At 39.6% G+C, this 23,851-nt stretch overlaps 1 protein-coding gene across 2 annotated transcripts in view; it reads left to right on the top strand.

The window, feature by feature from the left end:
• NELL1 (neural EGFL like 1) overlaps positions 1 to 23,851 on the top strand; it is a 594,259-nt gene that overhangs the window by 534,057 nt on the left and 36,351 nt on the right. The window contains exon 16 of one of the 2 annotated variants that reach the window (XM_026664647.2): positions 9,608 to 9,748. The exons of the other annotated variant lie outside the window; for it this stretch is intronic. Within the exon in view, the coding sequence (XP_026520432.1) occupies positions 9,608 to 9,748 (141 nt within the window). The remainder of the gene's footprint in view (positions 1 to 9,607; positions 9,749 to 23,851) is intronic. 2 annotated transcript variants of the gene reach the window in all.

Here is a 23,851-nt window from a genome sequence, read left to right as displayed (position 1 = left end):
TAACTCAGCAGTGATATATTGTCTGTTTTTTTGGCTTAGCCAGAACAATTGTCATAGCTTGACAATTTTTGTATTGATTTTTTTTCTTTAGCTTTTGTGTAAGTGTTGGAATTTGACATCCAAGATATATTGGCAATCTTTCTGTTTGTCTAACACCTTTTCTTTATCTTCTAGATGCACATTAAAGTTTTAGCTTTTTAGCTTCAGCTCTTTTGTGAAGATAGATAAACGTGACAAATGTGATTCTAGGTAGTGATCTACTTTAAAAGTAATCCACTGTTCTATTTTATTTTCATATACTTTATATAACATTGTTCCACTTGACCTATTCCTTCAAAAAAGTAAGAAGCAGAATATATTTTGAATGCTCAGTGGTCTCCCAATTGCTTAACATCCATAAATTTACATATATATTTTCAGTTGAACAGTACCAATAAATGCACTACAGTATATTTCTTTTTTAAAATTCTTTTTGGCTAACAAAGAATGAAATTGAATTTAGATAGGTCAAAGATTGATCCAAGAAAGTAAACTTCACTTTAAAATCCTAGAGAATTATAATAAGGCAAATGGATAAGTATATTTGCATATAAAGGACATATAGTGTAACATTTCCAGATGAGATGAAACTTTTTTTGTGAGTCGTGACACATGAAAATATCATGCTGATATAAACTTGATGTACTATTGTCTGAAAAAAGGCTCAACTTTATAAGCAACACTAACTATGGATGGAGTGCATCCTTTGACTTCTTCAAAGTCAGTTGGCTGTAGGAAAAGTAGACAGTGAGGCCAGCATTTAAAGTACGAGCAACATATATCTACCACCAGGGAAATGATTGCATGATGAGAAAATTTGCATATGTATCTAATCTTCATAAATACAGTAGGCTTATTCTAAAATGAATGCTGAATGATCAATTTTACATTCTGTTGCTGTAACAAAATTATATTGTAACAAGAAAGTTGAGCTGAAGAAACAAATTGCCCTCTTCCTCTCCCACCAGAATCATAGATATAAATGTAATTTGAATGAAATCAGTGGAGTAATGTGGAACAGTGTAACATAGAAATACATTTACAGGAGTCAGTACAATAATGGCATGATCAAGAAAAGCTTGTTCCAACTGCTGCAAAATAACAAAGTGGGTCTGGAAACAATTGCAAAGACTTCCGTTCAAAATACTGATATTTATTGTATGTTCCTCTTAAACCCAGCTAATTAATATTTTATCATGATTAAAAACAGTACCACTTTTTTTTCAGAATGCCACTTATTTTAAGCTTTATCCCAAACCATTTTCTAATTCATTGCAAAACTCCTATAAAGTAATGCTGAGCAATGAACATCTCTTACACCACTATTAAACTTTTGTGACTGTTTCCAGATGGAGATACATGGATAGGCACGAAGCTGCCATACAATTTAAATCAGGATTTAGAATCTAGAATAAAGACTAGCAGAGTTGGAAGGGACCTTGGACATCATCTAGTCCAAATCCCTCCACAAAAACGAGAGACTATACCATTTCAGACAAGTGACTGTCCAGTCTCTTGAAAGTCTGTAGTAGGGTACCCCCAACTTCTGAAGGCAAGGCATTCCAGTGTTTGTTTGTTCTCAACCAATTTACAATCAGTCAGATTTTACACTGAGCATAGATCCCATCTGTTAGCAATTTATCTTTCTATCTATCTCTTACTCCACATAATGGTTGCTTTTTCTTCGGTGGAATAACAGTGACATCTTAAATCTTCTGCTGCAATGTCCCTTTTCTACATTTTTAGGCAGCTGTGCCCATTTGCACGTTTCCACACAATGAGTTTTCACCTCAGGCATCCTTTTCCTGCAGTAAGAATTGGAGCTTTTGATGATGATGCCAGAAAAGCAGCACATTTTCCACCCAATGCAATATAGACACACTTCTGGCCCTTGCTAGGATAAAGCAATCCATGAAAAAGAAATTTCATACTACTTCAAAATGTAAATTAGCTATAAATCCAAAGTGAAGAAGTACAGTCAGAGATTGCTTTTATTCTTGCCTTCTTGGCTAGAAATAATTCTCAATGGATGAAAACAGCTCATCCTTCTTATAAAAGAGATTCATTTGTCACTGGTGATATTCCCTTCAGTGATGCTTAAAACTATTCAAGTTATCATTCTTAATGATTCTGTCTAAACAGAAGATTCAACAATTTTTTCCAGGGTACAGAGTGAAAAAAGATTACAGACAATTAATTTCTTGAAAATTATTAATTTCATAATGTTGATCGCAACCTTCCAAAATATGCAGCAGAAAATATCAAAGGAGAAAACTTTTAAGGTACCGTAACTGTCATTCAGGCTTATTAGAGATTGCAACATATTATGAAAAGGAAAACAATATGTTAAAAGTCATACTTCATTTCATTTCTTTGGGGAATCCAATTTGTATATTTTGAACATTACAACATGAAGAATATGCTTTCATTTGCTTCAGTCCATCAATTGCTATTGAAATATGTTTGCCTTTTCTCTCATTTTTTTTAAATATTAAGGCACTTTTAAATTAGGGTTGTTTATAATGCAGCATGGAAATCTGAATTATTGAGAAAACAGAAAAATGAATTTGATTATATTTGCAACTGTAATTCGCACTGCCCATTTTAACACTGAAATATCCATTTCTTCAGCAAAAAGTCCATCAGGTTGCATCAAGTCACTATTCCACCTATGTGAAAGGATTATTTTCCTTTCCCTTTTGATCTTAGGACAAATCAAAATTTTTTGATTTTGATTACTTTTCAAAATAAAACACTACAAGTTACCCTAAGGGGGTGAAGAAAGTAAAAGGGGGGTGAATTAGGTTTTTATTAATAATAATTATAAAAATTTTTTTTTTTTTTTTTTTTTTTTTTTTTTTTAAAATTTTTTTTTTTTTTTATAATATAAAATAAATATAATATATTTTTTTTTTTTTTTTTTTATAAAAGACCATCAGGTTTCATTTCCTAATAAATGAATTTTTTTTCTTTTTCTTATCCTAATAAATCATTTTGATTCCTTGCTAATTCTGTCATCTTCACCAACTTCACCGTCCATTGTTGGGTGTTTCAACTCATTTCCATTTTTATTCATATAATAGTTTCACAGCACTCATCATATACAAAAACCATGTTCCATAACTCTTTTGTCACCTATTAGCCCAACAGTTTTAGCGTTCTTTCTTTCTTGAGCAAGAAGGGAAAATTTGTCAGAATTTGCCAGTCACCCAAGGACTTGTAAAGAGAGCAGCTGAAGAAAATGGAATTATGAATGAACAACCTTTGTCAATTTCACCCAATTAAAAGGAAAGCAAAACAAAGACATGACCAGTGTTTTACAGCTGCATTGATGACGCTGTTAAAGGAAAACAACAGCAAACAAATTTCAAGCATTTCACCATTCCTCTACAAAACTTGCTTTAAAAAAGACTCCAACTTTTTATTGAAAGGAACTCAGTATGAAATAACTACTGAAGGCAGAGGACAGAGATGGACAGCAGGGATGTCTGTCAGAGCAAACACCAGCCAGTGGGAAAAGAGCAATCTGTATAGAACTGAATGAAAAGTAGAAGGTGAACCAGATTCCCCTGCTTGTGTTTGTCAAGATGAAGCAGAATAAGAAAACTTAGCTAGAGGTCACCTTCTCAAATGGGCAGGTACGGTTTGAGCACGATATCATTCATTCCTGCCCTCATGAAATGACACATAACCCCTTCTTCTTCTGGGACAAGCAGGAAGTACAGATATAATTCCTGTTCATGGATACTTGCCAGCCTTCTATTTTCACTAAAGTCTGAAAAATTGCTTTAGAGCGTTTGAAAAATAACACAGTGTTTTCCAGCAGGCATTTATCAAAAACAAGGCATATCAAACAAGCTCGATTATTTATTTATTTTTGATAGAATGACCATTTTAGTTGACCAGGAGAATGTAGCAGACATATTGACTTATTAATCTAATTTATTTGCCCCCCTAATCTGCCTTTGAAGTGATACTGGATGACTTAAGAGAACGTTTGACAAGTGTTTCATTTGCAAAATCTATGCTGGAACATAGTGCCATCAAAGCAGATTGAATAATAATACCCAGTGTCAGTGGCTTTGCATCAAACAGGAAGAAGTGATTAATGGTGTGCTGATCTAGCCTTTTGTAAGGTTCAAAGTATTTATGAATGAATTATATAAGAGGTTAGAACATCTGATTGTGAAATATTCCTACAATTCAGTCTTGATAATGTCTCAATTTTTTTTGAGACGTTAAAATTGAGGAGGATTTTAAGAAATGGAAAGAGTAGGTAGAACAAGTTATATGTTAACAGAAGCAAAAAAAAATCTACATCTCAGCAGGAATAATCAAGGCATTAACATAGGATGGAGATACATGATGGGCAGCAATCGGAGATGGTATTCAGCAGGTTCTGACCAGTTCTGAAGAACTGGTAGCGGACATTTTGAGGAGTTCAGAGAACTGGCAAGTACCACCTCTAACTGGCCCCACCCCCATCTATTCTCTGCCTCATGGGTCCCAGCTGATTGGCTGTGTCTTTTTTGGTGGCCTTGCAGAGGAGAACGGAGCTGGAGGTTAGTGGGATGGAGAGGGAATGGGATTTTGCAGTAACCTTCCCCCAGGAATGGGGAGGGAATGGAGATTTTACAGTATCCTTCCCCTGCCACTCCACCAAGCCACACCACACCCACCAAGCCACACCCACAGAACCGGTAGTAAAAAAAAATTGAATCCCACCACTTGCAGCAATACATGTGATAGATATATCAAGGGGTCTTGATAGATCAAAAACTGAACATGAATCAGCAATGTAGTAATATTGTAAAAAGAAAAGAAAAGCAGTTACAGACTTTATCAACAGCTATATATTTCAAAAGCAGGAGAAGTCAGCATTCCTCTCTCAATCCAAACCTGGAATATTTGTCCAATTCTGGATGCCATATTTTATTGTAAACTGGAACGTATCCAGAGGAGAACAATCAAGATAACAAGGACATTTTTCCTAATGCTAGAAGTTGCTAGCAATGTCTCTTCCTCTGTCTCTTCTTCACTAGAAGTTGTGGATTCTTCTGCACTGGAGGTACTTAAACAGTGGTTGGAGGGCCATCAATTAGGGATGCTTTAATGGTAGGAAGGAGTAATGCTAAATGGCTTCCAAGGTCTTTTCCAGTCCTTAAAGTTTTGTGATTCTATATCAAGTTACCTATTTTTTTTTAATTCTCAAACTTGTTGACCTTGCATAACTTTTTAAAATTGAGATTAAATTGATATGGACCATATAACTATGGGTTGACATAACTATGTCTTTAGCAAGTTTATCCCCTGCAAACATAAGAATTGTAATCCAATATACCTGGAAGGGACAAGGATTGAAAAAGCTTGATTAATGAATATTGAACTTCTGATTTTTTCTACAAGCTGCTAAGTCATTTAAAGAATAGCCAAATGAGAAATGATCATTTGATCATTTCAGTCCTGAAGGCTGAGAAACTGTAGTGACTGGATTGGTTTTTAGTGATGGATGATTTATGTGCAATGTTTAAAATTGCTAATTTCATGACAGTGTTACCAAAAGTACTGGGTTCATAGATGAATAAATGGAGATGACTGTTTAATTAACAGAAGGTTTTGTGGTCCAAAGATTGAAGTGCTAAATATTATTTCTTGGATCTTATGAAAAATTATCATTTAAAAAAAAATTAGGGATATAAATGCCAGAACAGATTTAAGACTGAATGAAAAAGTTTACAAGAATATCTAATATACAGAATAATTTGTTAAGATTCCAAAATGGGAAGGCGAATGCAGAATGTTGTTTGAGATCTCATCACCACCATTTTGTCTCCCCCTGCCATTTTTACTATATACTATGTCACAGTGTAATTCTTTTTTCAACTTTTTAATATATTGAAACCAATGGCCCAATAAATGGGAGTGTATGGGAAATTGAAATAACTCATTTGTTGCATTGCCTTGAATGAAAAATAGGAATCAGTCTGTTCATTTCTAGAATAGAATACTTTATAATAAAATAGAATACTTTATTGGCCAAGTGTGATTGGACACTTCTATTACAGAATCATGCTTTGAATTGACTTGGGTTCTTGCGTGCAGAGCCCAGATCAATCAACCTCTTGAGAAATGAGGCCAAAGCCAGCTCTAAAAAACAGAAATTATTATTTGGCTAGCAAATTTAGAAATATTTTTGTTGCCTGCACAACTGGGCTTTTTATAACGATTTAGAATCAATTTGCCTGAATCATCTATTTGTTAACATACACAATTATAGTATGCACTGTCAGAACAATATGGCCCAAAAATCTTTAGCTGTCTTAGAAACATTTGAATTCGTGGAATATTTAAGAGAAGCTGTATTTGAAGTAAAATTGACATTTATGTAAGAAATAAACTAATGCAGCAAGGATCAGTATTTGTAATGTTTACATTTTATAGAACAAGGGTTTGGAATATCCAGTTTTGGAAAATTAGTGGGCCCAAGTTTTATGAAATATTAAATATTATTTAAAGATGAAGTTAGTCCTTCAAAAAATTCTAGGTTGTGTTTATTGGTCTCTCCATGATAAGTGTGAGGGCTCTTTGATTAATATCATGTTTTATTTTTCAGGGGAAGAACATAGCTGTTGTAGAAGTGAATATAATAACAATATGGAATTTAAGATTTTATGGAAAACTTTGTCTTTATTGAGCCTGGGGATTAGTAAGAGAATTAATTTACATAGATTCAAAGAAAATAAGCAAGGCTTCAGTTGTTGAAGGGAAGCTTCAAGAGATGTATTCTCTGTCAATCTTTGAAATGTCAAATAAATCTTACTGCTAAACAGTAAAAATAAGAAGATGGAACATTAAGTTTATAAATGGTCTAAATTTAATAAAATGTTAAAGGATTGAGCTTGCTGTCTATTAATATAGGATTTGTTTTATGAGTCTTTTGCCTCTTTCTCTTTTCAACTTTTCAGTTTATGATCACCATTATTCTTTTTCATTGTATTATCACAGGTCATTTCTTTTTATTTTTTCCCTATTAATTTCACTTATAAAATAATAAAAAAATACATTTTTAAAAAGAGCTGATGGGAAAGCCTCTGAGCAGTTTTCACTCAATAGCCCAGTCTTTTGTCAGTGTGCAGCCTAGAAAATGTATTGTATGACCACATCATGAGAATTGAACAGTGGGATTTAAATGGCCACAGCTTTTGGTTGAGCAGCCATTTAAAAGAACATCCTTTAGAACCACCTTTCTCCACCTCAGTAACTTTAAGAATTGAAGCCAATACAGCTTACAGTTGTTGAGATACTACTACCCTCCAAAAAGATCTTGACTATGTATCAGAATGATCAATTAAATGGCAATTTCAAATCTCAACAAATAAATTATCTGTCTTACATATTGGCAGAAAAAAATCAGAAAATAAAGTACAAGCTAAATACTCAAGACCTTGTTGAGGATCCAAACTTTGTCAAGGACCTTGGAGTACTCAATGGTGGCATTCGAGCGGTTCTGCCCAGTTCTGGAGAGCCGGTAGTGGTGGTGAGCAGCGGAGACCAAACCAGTTCCCTCCGCTGCTCTGTGTTTGGCCCGCCTGGCCTCTCATACTCACTTTTATGGCCAGAATTCAAAGTGCAGCTGCTTTGCGCGGCGCAGAATAGAGCCACGTGGCAGCTGCTGCAGCGACCAGGCTTGCAGGAGGCGAGGGTTGCAGGAGGCGAGTTAGAATGCCTCTGTGCCTGCACTAAGTGCACATTTGGCACACGCGTGCACGCAAAGTGTGTGCATGTGTGCAAAGCGTGCCCACCAAGCAACGCCCACCAAACTGGTAGCAACTTTATTTGAATACCACCACTGGCAGTACTCATCTCAAATGATCTAAGTGCTAGAGCCCATTGTAACTACATAGCCAAAAAGGCATTAAGAGTTGTTAATCTAATCCTACGTAGCTTCTTCTCTGGTAATATCACATTACTAACTAAAGCATACAAAACATTTGCTAGACCTATACTTGAATTCAGCTCATCAGTCTGGAACCCACGTTATGTATCTGATATTAACACAATTGAAAAATTCCAGAAATATTTCACAAGAAGAGTTCTCCACTCCTCTACTCATTGTAGAATACCTTATGCCACCAGACTTGAAACTCTAGATCTATAAAACATAGAACTATGCTGCCTCCAGTCCGATCTAAATATAGTATATAAAATCATAAATTGCCATGTCCTACCTACAAATGAATACTTCAGCTTCAATCACAACAATACAAGAGCACACAATAGATACAAACTCAAGGTTAATCGCACCAAACTTGACTGCAGAAAATACGACTTCAGCAACAGAGTGGTCAATGTCTGAAATACTCTACCTGACTCTGTGGTTTCTTCCCCAAACCCCAAAAACTTTAACCTTAGGCTGTCCACTATTGACCTCACCCCCTTCCTAAGAGGCCTGTAGGGGGCGTGCATAACTCACCAATCGTGCCTATCGTCCCTATCCTATTGTTTTTTATTTTTCTTATAAGTATCTATCTCATGTATTCAAAACTATATTTATTCTTATACCTGTATCTTGTAAGTGATTGACAAATCAAATAAATACTAAAATACTAGATTGAAGGACACTGCTTTAGAAGAAATGACTTTCTTCTGGAGGGTGATCCAAGGTCTTTCACAGCACAACCTATTTTCTACTTTGTGACAAATGGTTTCCTTCACCTTTCAAATCTGAAAAATATATGACTTAGATCTCACAAATGTTTACATTTATCTTAGGCATTTCCACATTCATCTTTAAAGTTGTCAATATATGCCTAATAAATTAATACAGATTTCACACATAATTCTCTTCCAGGATTCAAGGCAGTATAAATTGTGTAGTCTGTTCTGCTCTTAACCTCACCATAAATAAGTTGGTAAGATTGGTTAAACTGAGGGGGGAAAGTCCCATTTAGTTCCTATGGTTGAGGGAGGATTTTAACTTGAACGTCTCCAGACCACAACATCATATTAAGCCTGAATAACTATTTCCTATTCCCAAATAAATATTTTCTTCTATTTTTATAATACATTTTATAAAAAGTTCCATTCAATTCAATTATCAAACATTGATCATTATAACAATAATAATCTTGTATGCAGCCTGACACCCAATGCTCTGGATGGCTTACAACCATCAACTACAAAATTACAATTCAATAAATAAAATGTAAAAAATAAAGATCAAAAAATGCCTGGTGTGACCTGGGTGAATTTACAGTATTTATAGATCAAGGGAATTGGCTTTTCCTCTACCTATTTAAAAGAAAGGTGGGGAATTTATCTTTCCCAAAGATCATCCAAGAGTCCTTGATAATACCTTAGCCTGGTTTATTTTAAAGAAAGTTGTTCCAAGTTTGTAAACTGTAAAGATGGTGCAGTGAGATACCTTTGTGTGTATAGCATAGCCTGTTCATTAAAAGGTGCATTCCATTGTATTCCAGAAGGGCTTAGTGTTGTGTTTTTACTATCTAAAATGTTGGTGTAAAAGAAAATTAATATCCTGGCTGGCTTGTGTTTTTCTCTGAGGCAGATATTGATGAATGTGCTGAGGGGATCATTGAATGTCACAACCATTCACGCTGTGTTAACCTCCCAGGGTGGTACCACTGTGAGTGCAGAAGCGGTTTCCATGACAATGGAACCTATTCACTTTCCGGGGAGTCCTGTGTGGGTAAGCAAAGCTCAGCAGAGAAGTACTATTATTGTTCTGCCTTGTATGAAGTCCAAGGATTGTCTTTGATGTTAATCCTACATTGTAATCAACCCTTTATGTAAGTCAACACTAACTTGCACAATACAAGGATTATTATGAGAAAGATGAGCTATCACATCTCTAAATAGTAACATGAAAAATGGTTATCTGGAAGACATGTTGTTGATATGACTCCTGTCCAGAGAGTCATTTTAGATAAAACAACAATCCTGATATTGTGGATTACTATTTAGTTCTTCCAATTTCTTGCTTTAAACTTCCAGCCTGAAGATTTAGCCATGTAAAATATATATTTAAACTCATTGATCAAATTTGAAATATTGTTTAACTCTTATATTACTTAATATAATTGTATTTTTGTCAGCTGCCTTGAGAAATAAGAAGCAGCTTAAAATACAGTATATTGAAGAAATGTAGTTCTCAATATGGATTTTTTTTTAAAGCAACAGGTAATCATTATAGGTATGTTTCAGTGCAGACAAAAGCTTGAGTCTTTTGTTGCATTTTTAGGGTGGGTGGGGTGGATGTACAGAAATTTCAATTATTGTGATATGGAGAATTCAGATCCACCAGAAAAAAATAATTCATAAAAGGGTGCATATAAGCAGACTCACCATGATAACTCTCTTGCAATTCTTCATATTTTATTACTTGTTGACTTTAGTTTGCCACTGTCTTTTATGTTTCACTTTGAGGAAAAGGAAATACTATAGCAACTTTGTGCATGTAAAATTGGGAGTGACCTCACTTATCTGAATTCTTCATCTTACCTCTCTCAACTGGACAGCTGTAGCTCTACCATGGACCAGGGGTATCAATTGATACCAGGGGCATCAATCTCCCAGCCCAGGGGCCAGATGTGTCACACAGTGGCCATGCCCATGCCCAGTTTAGCAAAGTGGGGAAAAGTCCAATGTATCACATTATGCCACCAGGATGATGTGAGTTCGACATCCCTGGACTATAGTGAGATGACACTGGAAGATATTTGTGACAGGTGTTTTCTGTTTGAAGAACTGAAAGTGGACTCAGAGATTCAGGCATGGTTTTTTTGGTTTGTACAGCAGAACTAGGAATCCAAAACTCAGCTTGTGGGAATTGAAGATAGCTGATGGGCAGTGATGGCTAGTCATAATAGCCACAATCATGAAAAATGCTGTTCTGAGTTGGGCATTTGAAAATGGTTACTAGTGTTAGAAGATGCAATTTTGAAATAGTATCAGTACAGGTCAAGATTTGGACAGTGTTTAAGAAGCCCATTATGATTTATATAGCTCTCTATTTTTCTTCAGTATATCACATGGGGAAGTTCGGTGTATCCTCATGTTGCATATTTTTATTTGCATGCAATCTCTTTTTCTGCCATTTAAATGAGCTGAACTTAAGTTCTCAAAATCCCCAGTCTATATAGTTTTCTGATGGAATATTGTGAGAGGTGTTTCAATATATATTAGCATATATTAGTTGTAAAGAGCTGTAATATGGAGCTATGCTTTAAGTCAGTGGTTGCCAACCAGTGGGTGGTCCATGAGAAAATTTTGGTGGTCCACAGAGAAATGTCACCCTCAAAGCACCCCTGCAAAGCAATTAATCCAGACTGCGCAGGAATACAAGGCTGTGCCACCCACATGGCCCATGGGAACACAACGCTTGTGTCGCTTGCATTGCAAACAACACGAGGTAGTGAGGGGAGGGGGGAAAGGTGGAGGGGGAAACTTTCCCCACTTGCCCCACGTGCCTCACCTGGCCACCAAGCTCTTCTTTCCACTTCTTTCTTCTTCTGCTTTTGGCTGCATGCAAGGAAAGCAGCAAAAGTCTTTCTTTATCTCCCCCAAACTGCGCCAGAAATGAGTCTTTGGAACCCTGAAAGGCATCCTGCTTCAAGAGGCTGCGCCAGCACGACAACTCTCATCAAGACTCATTTCTGGTGGAGTTTGGGGGAGAAAAAAGAAAGATTTCTGCTGCTTTCCTTGCATGAAGTCAAAAGTCTCTCCCCCCCCCCCCACCCCGAGAACGGAGCTGGAGACAGTATCCTGCGATCTCAAATAAATAAATAAATGATCAATTGGTAGGAAAATGGGTAGGGAATTTTCCTACAGACTTGTTTTGGGATTTTCCCAAGGTCTCTGCTGCTTTCTGCAGAGACCCTGGGAAAACGTCAGCAAGCCACTGTCAATCAAAATTCATATTAGTGGTCCGCAGGATTTAAAATTATGAGTTTGGTGGTCCCTGAGGTCCAAAAGGTTGGCGACCCCTGCTTTAAATTATACTGTCATAAATAAAAGCGTGCATTTGGAAAGAGGGGGCTTTTTAATGTCTTCGGTATAAGGGAGATATCTGTATGCTTTTCTCTCTTTATACCAGTGTGGTATAATAATAAAGATGTTGGGCTAGGATCAAGGAAATACTCAGCAATTAAAGTCCTCTGGGTGACCTGGGAACAACTGTTCTTTTTTCAGCCCAGCCTACTTCACAAAGTTGTTGTGAGAAAGAATTGGTGGAGGAAATGCTGTGTATTGTGTCTTTGGCTTCTGAAGGAAAGGAGAGGTTATAAATTTAATTAACTAAAGTAACTTGCTCTTTAATTCATGGTTGATATGATGTGCCTTTCCCCTTCATTAACTGTCAAGTCTGCAGGCTTTTAGATTCTGGCTCAGCTATATATCAAGCAGGTATATGCAGACTGGGATCTATGCCATTTTTTAATGAACTGGTTTATGAATGATCAGGTTTGACTTTGGGGAAGAAAGGTATCATTTTATCATTAGCTTTTGTTTAGAAGCTGGCTACTCCCACTGAGGGGTAGCCAAACTGGAAAGAGCCCAATTCTTTACCTGAAGGAACTGCAAGATATCAATCATGGCAAAGATAGGCAGAATACTTATGTTGTGCTGCAATGCTACACGCTGACAGCCTGTTCTTCCTGGTAAGTATATATGCCCTCCTCTCAGCTCACTGCTGCTTCAGGTCTATACCTTGCCAACTGTAAACCACAGCTTTCAAAAGAAACTCTTTCCTAGTTGCCATCTGGCAAATCTAGTTTACACAGCAGAGGCCAATAAGTGGTAGCTATCACCTTCAACCCTAGGTCAGGCTCCTCAGCCAGGAGTTAATTGCTGTGTACTTATAACCACTGAACTACATCTGTTGAAATTGTCTATTATTCACAAGGAAGAACAATAAGGATCACTCCTTTATAACTGCAACAGATAAATTGATTCTGGGTATAATCCTCATAGTACTGCTTAGAGATGAAACAATGTCACCCAACTATCCTCTACTGCCATGTCCCAAGGTATATGGTTCACTTCAGCTTGTTGAAATATTTAATTTCAAAAATGAGAGGTGATGTGGTTTGCTCACTCAATTTCTTTAACTTCCTACCTCCTAGAATGTAGAACTGAGTTTCACAGCTGGTCTTTATATTGTAAAAATCCCAAAGCAGTTTAAATTGAGTCATTGAGATGGACAGCCATGGAAATTGAATGAATGAATGGAAAAACATTTTTAAAACATTGTTTTGTTGAATCTGTTACATCTCCAAATATCAAAGTCTTTTGGGACTTGAAATAAATGTGGAACAAAGTGTACTAAAGCCAGGATTCATTTGAAACTCCAGTCAAATGTTGTAATTTAAGGTAGAGCTGTCCAAATGGAGCTCAATTATTGCACTTGATAAGGTGAGAGTTCTCAGGCAGGAGGTTTTTTTTCTTTCTGAAAGACAGACTACTACTGGCATTTTAAATAAGAATTTCAGAAGACTTTATAGCCAACCAGAACTTTCTGTGCTCTTGTTCTGAACTGACTGTTGTCTAAGGCAATAGAAACACAAAGTATACCCACCAATGGTATCCAGAGGTGCAATTGTGTCAAAAATTCCACATTTCAAAGCATTTTATGCAGGGATGGGATTCAATTTTTTAACAACTGGTTCTGTGGGCATGGCTAAGTTGGTGGGTGTGGCTTGGTGGTCATGAGACTGGGTGGGCATGCCCAACTTGACATCACTCAAGTCAAGAGATGGTTCTCCTCGCCTGGCCTCTCATGACAGTGGGGATGCTGCAACAGTCATGAGTGTGAAAAATGGTCAAAGTCACTTTTTTTGGTGCCATTGTAACTTTGAATAGTCACTAAATGAACTGTTGTAAGTCAAGGATTACCTGTACAAAAACACAAAAAGCTTCTTTGCTTGCAAAAAGCTGCCCTAAATACCAATCAGAGTTACAAATCAGGCAGGGTGCCAGAGCACCTTGAGGAATTAAAATAGTTAAAATATAGTGATAACTATCAGCAGCCAACTCTTGGTCATAAAGTGAAACCCTTTAGCAGAGAGGTCATTTAAGCTCTACAGAAAAAGTACACCCAGGAAAGCAAACCTTAGATCCATTTGCACTTAAAGATATCAGCTGGTCTCACTCACCTCACAAGATATCCTAAGGAAATCATCCAGATTTAAGGAAAGGTCACATGCCCCGCAGAAAGGCAGTAAAAAATCAGTGCCAATCTTGCATCCTGCCTCTTAGAAGTACACTCCAAAAGGATAGTGCCAGATACCACTAAAGCAGTGAAGGAAGACCCCTCCCCAGATAGAAAAAGAAACCATGAGGCAGGAAAAAATTCAAACACAATACAAATAATTAAATCACAATAGTAGCTGTTGCTTGTTGAAGCTGAATAGGGAAAATTATCCCATCAATAAACACAGGATTAAACATCACCAATCACAGAATTAACTGTTAGATCTGGAGGAGTGGGCGCAAAGAACAGAGACGAGGCATCGAATAGTGACTCAACTCTTTATTAGTGACTTGCTAGGGCAGCAGCAGCTCCTTTTATAGAGCTGGCTGCTGTCACAGTGTCCAATGATTTAAGTTTGCCACGCTGGAAGCGTCCAATCAGCGGCAACCTGCTATCAGACAATCAGACTAGTCGGAAACGACCAATCACGATCTGCTAACTGCGGGCCAATGAAAGTGCAGGATTACGAGCCTGCTGTGGAAGTAAAACTATTAGGATTTAAAACTAGTGCGTTTGCTTAGTTCGCAACACCCCTCCCCCTAGGTTCCGTCTGAGGGTGGGGTGATGTATTCTTCCAAATAGGCAGGTCGTTTCATCTGTCTACTCGATTTATGTTGCTCCACCGGTCTTTGCCCTGGCTCTGGTTCCGGTGTGCTGCGTGCCGGACTTGATGGCAATGATAGTCCAACCTCTTCGCTGGGTGACTGGGGTTGTCATCTCTGCTTCCGTCACGGCTGTCATTTGGATTCCTTGGATTTGCTTCAGTTGCAGTACTGCTTTGTGGCGAGGCGATCACCTGGCTTGGTTCTCCTTCGGCCGGTGAGTATCCCGGGTTGGTTGTGCTGATTGCTGGTTTTTGCTTACTGGGTCATATGCTACTTCTCTTCCGGTCCCTTCGTTTCCCTTTCCCCCCTGGTTTGAAATTCAGGGCTTGTGATGGGGGTAGGTGCTAGTCGGGAACGAAGTTGGTCGATGTGGCGCTTCCACGTTTTCCATCATCGGTTTGTAAACGGTAGGATCGAGGGCCCGTAGTTTGGGTTACAGTAGCAGGGACCCACAATGGGTCGCTGGAAAAGTTTTTTGCAAAGACTAGGTCGCGACATCTGCTGCTGGACCCCAGGGGCTTCTCCGGCGTGTAGGCAGGGTGTGGCGATCAAGATGTGAGCGAAGTTTTCGGCCCATGAGCAGTTCGGCCGGGGTTCTGTTTATGGTGCTGCTTGGGGTGATATGCTGGAGGAGAAGCATCCTGGTCACCTTGTCATCGATGTCCCCATGGTCCAACTTGTGTAGCGTTTTCTTTATGAATTGGACCATGCGCTCAGCCCTGCCATTGGCCGCCGGGTGAGCCAGCGAAGTTAAAGCGTGGCATATTCCCGGTCTGCTAGGTACTGTTCAAATGCCAGAGCAGTGAATTGGGGCCATTATCTGAGACCAGGGCATCTGGTAACCCGTGCGTAGCGAATAGTCTGTTTAGTTTTTGACGACTGCTTCTGTGGTGGTGCTCTTCATTTTGTGGACCTCCAGCTAGTTGGAATAGGCATCTACTGTTATAAGAAATGTGTGTCCCTTGGTGGGTCCCGCAAAATCGATGTGGATACGGGACCAAGGACCTCGAGGCATTTCCCATTCAGTCGGTGGGGCTTTTGGTGGAGCTGAGCGAGTTTCCTGACATTTGGAGCAAGTGGCCACCCAGGTCTCTATTTGCTTATCTATACCTGGCCACCATGCGTAGCTCCTTGCCAGTGCCTTCATGCGCACGATGCCTGGGTGTCCATCGTGCAACAGTTTTAGAACGTTATGCTGTAGTCTCTCAGGGATTACGACTCTGTCTCCCCACAAGATGCATCCTTTTTGGGAGAAAAGTTCTGTGTTGGTTTTTAAAAGGTTTAAGGATGTCACTGGGTTCGTTGTCAGGCCAACCTCTTTCCACCCAGCTGAGGACTGGTGCCAAACAAGGATCTTTCTTTGTTTCTGAGGCGATGTCCCGTGCAGTCAGGGGTGGTGACGGAAGAGTTTCTATTTGTAATGCAGCTAGGGTTGGAGCTGGGTCGCTGATGACTTCTAGAAGCGGAGAACGGCTCAAAGCGTCAGCGTGGGGAATGGCTTTTCCGGGCGATGTAGTAGTTGGTAATTGTAGGCAGCCAGAAACTCTGACCAACGTGTCATTCAGGGTGATAAAATGTGGGGAGTTGGTTTGTCTCCGCTAAGATGCCAAGTAATGGTTTGTGATCGGTGATTATGGCAAAGGGTCTTCCGTATACATACTCATGGAATCATTTGATCGCAGACACGATAGCGAGAGCCTCTTTATCGAGTTGGCTATAGTTTCTCTCGGTTTTAGATAAGGTTCTGGAAAAAACGCAATAGGTGCCTCAGTTCCGTTTGGCAGGACGTGGCTCAAGATGACTCTACTCCAAACGGTGAGGCGTCGCAGGTGACAGTTAAAGGTAAAGTCTCATTATATTGCATTAATACAGCATCTGAAGTTAAAAGGTCTTTAACTTGCTGAAAGGCTCGTTCTTCCCGGTGTCCCCAGATCCAGGGCGCCTTCTTGTCGAGGAGCCTATGCAGGAGTTCAGCAATGGTTGCTTTCTGGGGCAAGAAGATGTTATAAAAATTAATGAGTCCCAGGAAGGCTTGGAGATCTGTTTTATTCCTGGGTCTTGGGGCGTTTTTATGGCAGCTAGTTTTTCTCAGTAGGGTGAATTCCTTGTTTGTCAAGAAGGTACCCCAGGAATTCAACCCTCTCAGTACATAGTTGGCACTTGTCCTTCTTGACCTTCAGGCCAGCGTCTTTGAATTTCTGGAGAACCATTCTGAGTCGTTTTCTAATAGGCTTTTAGTGGGGGCAGCTATCAAGACATCATCGAAGTAGGGCACAACCCCTTTTATGCCCTGTAATAGTCTCTCCATCAGACTTTGGAAAATGCCCGGTGCTACACTCACTCCGAATTGGAGTCTATTACACTTGAATGCACCCCTGTGCGTGACTATAATCTGGGCTTCTGCAGTCTGTGCATCTACGGGCAGTTGCTGGTACGCCTGGGCTAGGTCCAATTTTGCAAATATTTTTCCACCTCCCAAGGAATGAAGGAGGTGTTGGACCACAGGTACGGGTAAGCACTCTGCTGAAGCACGTGATTTAGGGTGGCCCGGTAGTCCCCACATATTCTCAAGGATCCGTCAGGTTTTATGGGAGTGACAATCGGGGTCTCCCATCGGGCATGGTCAATCGGTTCCAACACGCCCTGGGCTATTAATTTGTCAATTGTTCATCAATCTTTGGCTTGAGTGCAAATGGCACTCGACGAGGCTTAAGGCAAATGGGCACGATATCGGGGCTGAGATTAAGCGATATGGGGATCCTTTGTACTTGCCTAGTTCCTCGGTAAATACGTCCTGGAATTCCTGGATGAGGGCCACTTCCCAGTCATCGCTTCCGGTCTGGTGTATGCCTGCTAGTTCAATTCCTAGCGGTGCGAACCACTGCAAGCCTAGCAAGCTGGGCCAATCTCGATCGACGATGGTAAGAGGAAGAGTTGCAGTGTGGTCTTTGAAAGATACTTGGACGTGGCGGGTACCGGCAACTGGGATTCTGTTCCCTTGGTAGTCTTTTAATATGATTTTTTGAGTGCTGAGGTCCTGGCGATGGATGTCAGGGATCAGCTGTTTGAGGGTTCTCCATGAGACCATTGATAAAGGCGACCCGAGTCGACTTCCATAACACATGGTTGATTTGCAATGGTAACCTTCACTCGGATTTTCCTTGCATCTAGGAATGAAGCGTGGCGATGGTGATGGTTTGATGGGTCTCTTCTCGTCTAGTTGAATTGGCGGGTGCTCTATTTCTGTAGTGGTAGTGGCTCCATTGGTTGTTTAGGCGGTCCCGAGTTACTGGCGGGTGCCTGTTGTCTGCGGAAATTATATTCTCTTCTGTTTGGGCTGGATCCTCGCTTGCTTCTGCATACTTTTGCGATGTGTCCCCTCTTTCCATAGGAACGGCAGAGTGCGTCTAGGAATTTGCAGTCTGACCGTGGGTGATTACCCCGCATCCAGCACATTGCCGCGAAGATTTAGGGTTCCGCTGGTCTCGCTGGTTGCGTTCTGACCTGAGGCGGTTGACCTCCTCTTCCTCGCTTTCTGATGAGGACTCGAGGTCCTCATGGTGGGTGGTGGTTGTGTGCTTTTCGGAGAATGGCGTAGTGTCACTGGCGAGTTGGCGGTGCAGTGCGTTCGCTCGGCGCATTTGAGCCGCTGATTTCCTGGTTGCTTCTGCTGCAGTAGCTTCGGCTATGACATCTGCGAGGCCGATGTCCCCCTTCGTCATAATTTTGCTCTGGGTGGTAGGGTCTTCCAGACCCAGAACGATTCAGTCTCTCAAGGCTTCCTTGAGGTTTGCGAAGCCACAGAGTCCTTCCAGGTTCCTGAGATCAGCGATGAAGTCTCCAACACTCTCGCTTTTCTGTTGGTCCCTCTGGTAAAACTCGTGTCTTCTGATGAGTGTTGGCACCGCCCGTGCATAATGGGCCCGGAAGATCGGTGCGAGGTTGTCCCAATCCATTGTCTTGACTTGGCTGGTTTTCACGAGTGCTTTTGCCATTTTAAAAATGGCGGGCCCATAATGGGTCAGGAATACAGCTCGTTTCTTGCCAGGCGTGGCATCTTTAGATTGTTGGTCTCCAGGAACATCTGGAACCTGTCCATATCGAGTCCCAGTCTTCGTTAGCCGGGTCAAATGGAGCGGGTGGTATGGCGCTGGTGGTCATTCTGTCGCTAGCGGGTGCGCTCTTAGCCACGTGCTCTGCTTGGTGCTCAGCGAGTGTTCAGTCAGCTCTATCGTCTCCGTATCCCATCCTCGTTGCCAGTGTTAGATCTGGAGGAGTGGGCGCAAAGAACGGAGACGAGGCATCGAATAGTGACTCAACTCTTTATTAGTGGCTTCAGAAAGAGAACAACTTGCTAGGGCAGCAGCAGCTCCTTTTATAGAGCTGGCTGCTGTCACAGTGTCCAATGATTTAAGTTTGCCGCGCTGGAAGCGTCAATCAGCGCGACCCGCTATCAGCCAATCAGACTAGTCGGAAATGACCAATCACGATCTGCTAACTGCGGGCCAATGAAAGTGCAGGATTACGAGCCTGCTGTGGAAGTAAAACTATTAGGATTTAAAACTAGTGCGTTTGCTTAGTTCGTAACATTAACCTTCACCAAAAACCAATTTTAGACCAAAACTCAGAAACGGTATGTAAACTTACGTTTGAATGTCAATCTTTCTAGCTAGCCAAGAAGCCTTGCTGAATGTCACTCATCTTGGTTCACTGTCATTAAAAGCTTCTTTCTGACAGCTCTGCTTCATTATTCAATTATTTCTTGAAAGTGCCGATTGTCCAAGGAAGTAGTTCCTCCCAACAGCAGTGTAAAAATCTTAAAACAACCCTTCCCCTTTAAGAAAGTGAAGCCCCAGAAGCTCCAGAGACAGGAAGTTTAGGCATACTGGCAAGAATGTAATAAGGGTGGAAAAAAACAAAAGGAGATTTCTTCTAACTACCAGTTCTCTGAACTGCTTAGAAAGTTAACAAGGGGTTCTATAGAACCAGTCAGAACCGGTAGAAGCCCACTCCTAATTTTATGACTCCAGTAGATAATATTCTACATTAAAACGTTAAAATTTAAGGTCATTACTGTATAGTTAGAATTTTGCTGAGTTGTCATTTTATTGAAAGCAAAGCTGTCAGAATTAAACCAGCAGGATCTAAAGGATTTCATGGTGGTATTCATTCTTTCTCCAGAATTTTTTTTTTAAAAAGATCAATTCACAAAAGCAATGTTAAAAAATGCAAAAAAAAATTCTGCACTCATTTCCGAATTGCAGTCATTCTCCCTAGTGCATTTTTTTTCAAGAGAAAAATAAATAAATAAAATATTATTTGAGTCATACTCACCTGTCAATTATTCATGTGTACTTTCTTGCAGCTTTCTTGGCAATATGGAAGTGATTTGATCATGCTTTATCAATGTCTAGAACAGATATGGAATTTCCTGAGAATCTGGCCCTGATTACTAATGAGCTGGGTTAAAAAAAAATCCAGGATAGGAAAAAAATATTCATATAATGCCTTTCTCCAGTTCTTCTGTCAGATAAACAAATCTAGTCAATTTACATCAAAATATTTTTGACAAACTGTAGTCATGCTAGCAAGAAGGGATTATTTCTTTAAAATTAGAAAGAAGTCTCATACATAAAAAATATTATTCAGTTTATTGCAATTTTCTTCATGTATCCAAATATGTCAGCATAATTTGTGATAAAGATTAATAGCGCTCTCTCTCTCTCTCGCTTTCACACACACACACACACACACACTTGTGTGTATGCATATAGACAATATAATATTGTAAAAGAAAGAAACATAGTAAAAGCAATACCATACAGATAGATAACTAAACAATTATGATTAATGTGGTAACCCAACTGAGAACAAGAAGAAAAAAAGGAAAGTTATCAATAGTAAATCTTAACATTTACTATTAAATAGGTGGGGGTTTTTTAGATTTTATTATCCTGCCTTTATTATTTTTATAAAGAACTCAAGGCAAAATCTCTTCTTCCTATTTAGCAACCACCTTATGTTGTCTTTTTTTCCCCATTATGCTCCTTGACTGTTATTATTGGAGCTTGTAGTTTTTTTGTTTTTTTTTGCATTTTCAGAATATTATCAGCATAGCACAAGATATTGATGTTTTTTTTCCTCTGATTTTAAAACCACATTCACTTTACAAACCAAGAACAGGTACAAATCCACTGTTTAATTACCAACCAACAAACAAAAGCACTGGCAAAATAAATATACAATTAAATCCAAAACATAATATAATATAGCAGTAATATTAATTTACAAAGAAGAATTGACCTCCTAGTCCAAACTCATTCTCATACAGAAAACATTACTGCTCCAACCTCTCCTCACAGATACATAGACAAAAAGCATTCAACATATAGAGAAAATATGTTCCACGACATTGTAAGATAGTCGCCTGTGATGAATCTGGATATAGATGGGAAGTTGTACAACTGGCCCTGTGATTCATCCATAACAATCTAGAGCTGAATATAGTTAAAACTGCAAAGCTGAGAGTAGATTTTAGGAGGAACCCTTCTATTTTGCCACCTCTTACTATGTTAGAGCACAGTATCAATGGTAGAGTCCTTCAAATTTTTGGGTTCTATAATCTCCTAGGACAGTGGTGGCTAACCTTTTTGAGCTCCTGTGCCAAAAATGGTACGCGCGCTTCCACGCTTGCGCTCACGTGCCAGCACCCAGAAGGCAATGTGCACCCCCCCATGTCCCCTATGCATGTGTGCACAATCCCCACTCCTATTGCCCTGCACTGCACCTCACAGCTGATTTTCGTCCTGTTTGAGGCCTTTTTCAGCCTCCCAGAGGCTTCAGGAAGGCTTCTGCAGGCTTTGCAGGCTGAAAACTAGCCCCGTTTATGTTAGATCTGGAGGAGTGGGCGCAATAACGGAGACAAGGCATCGGATAGTGACTCAATTCTTTAATAGTGACTTCAGAACAGAACAAAATACTTGGGCAGCAGCAGCTTTTTTTATAGAGCTGGCTGCTGTCACAACAACCAATGAAATTGAATTAACCACTCTAAGCGTCCAATCAGAGACGGCCCGCTGTCAGCCAATCAGGTCAGCCAGAGGCTGCCAATCACGGTCGCTTATCCGGCGGCCAATCAGAAGTGCAGGATTATGAGCCTGCTGCTGAAGTAAAGCTAGTAGGGTTATTGATGAATGAGTTTGCTTAGTTCGTAACAGTTTAATCACTTCCAGTAGTTTTGGAAAAACAGGAAGTGATGAAACGGGTGCTGGCATGCGTGCCATAGGTTCGCCATCATGGTCCTAGGACTTGAAATGGATACTTAACATTATTACTATAATTAAAAAGGCACAACAAAGAATTCTCATCCTGCATCAATTCGGAAAGTTCAGGAGCTGGAATTATTGAGTCTGTCATATGTACTTCTGTAACTGTCTGGTTTGGTGCAGCAACCAAACAAGACAAGTACAGACTCCAATGGATAATTAGGAGTGCAGAAAAAACAATTGCAGCTAGCTTGCCTTCCACTGAGGATATGTACATTGCATGTGCCGGAGAGAGGGCTAAGAAGATATTTGCAGATCCCTTACATCCTGGACGCAAGCTGTTTCAACTCTTCCCCTTGGGATAGTGCTATAGGGCATTGCAGGACAAAACGACTAGACACAGGGACAGTTTTTCCCCTCAGATCATCCATCAGTCTGCTGAGCACTTAATTCTCTCACGCTGTCTAACATCTATGTGTACTTACCCAAGTAGTAGGGCTGTAGTATTAGTATCATTCTTTTTATTATCCTTCTTACTTCCCCCTCCTAACAATATTATGATGATGATGATTATCATCATTTTCATATCATCATCATATAATGATATTATGATGATGTTTATCATTGTCCTGTTACTTTGCATGTACTCTGAGAGCTTCTGCACCAGAGACAAATTCCTTGGATGTCTAATCACACTTGGCCAAATAAAGTATTCTAATTCTAATTCTAGATATTTGGGTTCTATATGGATTTTGATAAAGGAACTCAAGAATATGAAAGAAGAACCAATCAGGAATCAACCAGATACATCACGTGAATTTTATTCTTACCAAAAAAGACCGACATTTTCAACAAACCATTAGCCTTTGGTTAACCTATATATCTACACAGTATCTGAGTGCACACTCTTGCTGACAAAGTGGAACAATACATCTTTTTTCTTCCTATGTTTTTTTCTACAAGTGTAGAGAATGCTTATTTTCAGACTAAATGAATGTTGATCCATTGCTTGTGCAGGAATTCACCAATTGGCTTGTCATGATGGCATGCGTTGAGGGACAGTGACTGGTCCAAAGTCACCCAGCTGGCTTTCATGCCTAAGGTGGGACTAAAACTTACATTCTCCTTGTTTCCAGCCTGATACCATAACCTCTCAATCAATCTAACTCTCAAACTATGCATCATCATCTTCTCTTAATGACCCCATAATCCTTTGTGGGGTGGAGTCTGGGTAACTGAATGGAGCTGAGTGTTTATTGGCCGGATGCCCTTCCTGTCACCAATGTGGAGTTATATTCAGCAGATATATTCAAATATCTGCCTCTACCTAGGATCTAACTCACAGCATCCTGATTGTATGGTGAGAGCTCCACCTCTAGGCCACAGCACCACTCAATTCTCAAACTATCTATGCACAACAGAAATGCTGTAGGCATCTCAAATTTGCATACATTTTTCTTTTTAGGAAAAATAGTTCAATGGACCCAGAACATCCTTCATGGTTACCTAATGCTGGAAGATAATGGAATGAGGACTGAAAGTTAATAGAATTGAGAGTGGATCCCGCATTGTTTGTCTTTTATTTTCCAAATGTATTTCCCCACGCTTTTGATCTGCACAGTGACATGGAGGTTTATAAGATTAACCACTTTTGTTACCAGGTATAAAGTATA

The sequence above is a fragment of the Notechis scutatus genome, chromosome 1, assembly GCF_049901735.1.
Source record: "Notechis scutatus isolate UNSWTSFEM ecotype Mainland chromosome 1, rNotScu1.2, whole genome shotgun sequence".
In the NCBI taxonomy this organism is placed as follows: domain Eukaryota; kingdom Metazoa; phylum Chordata; class Lepidosauria; order Squamata; family Elapidae; genus Notechis; species Notechis scutatus.
This window is presented reverse-complemented; position numbering and strand designations above follow the sequence as displayed.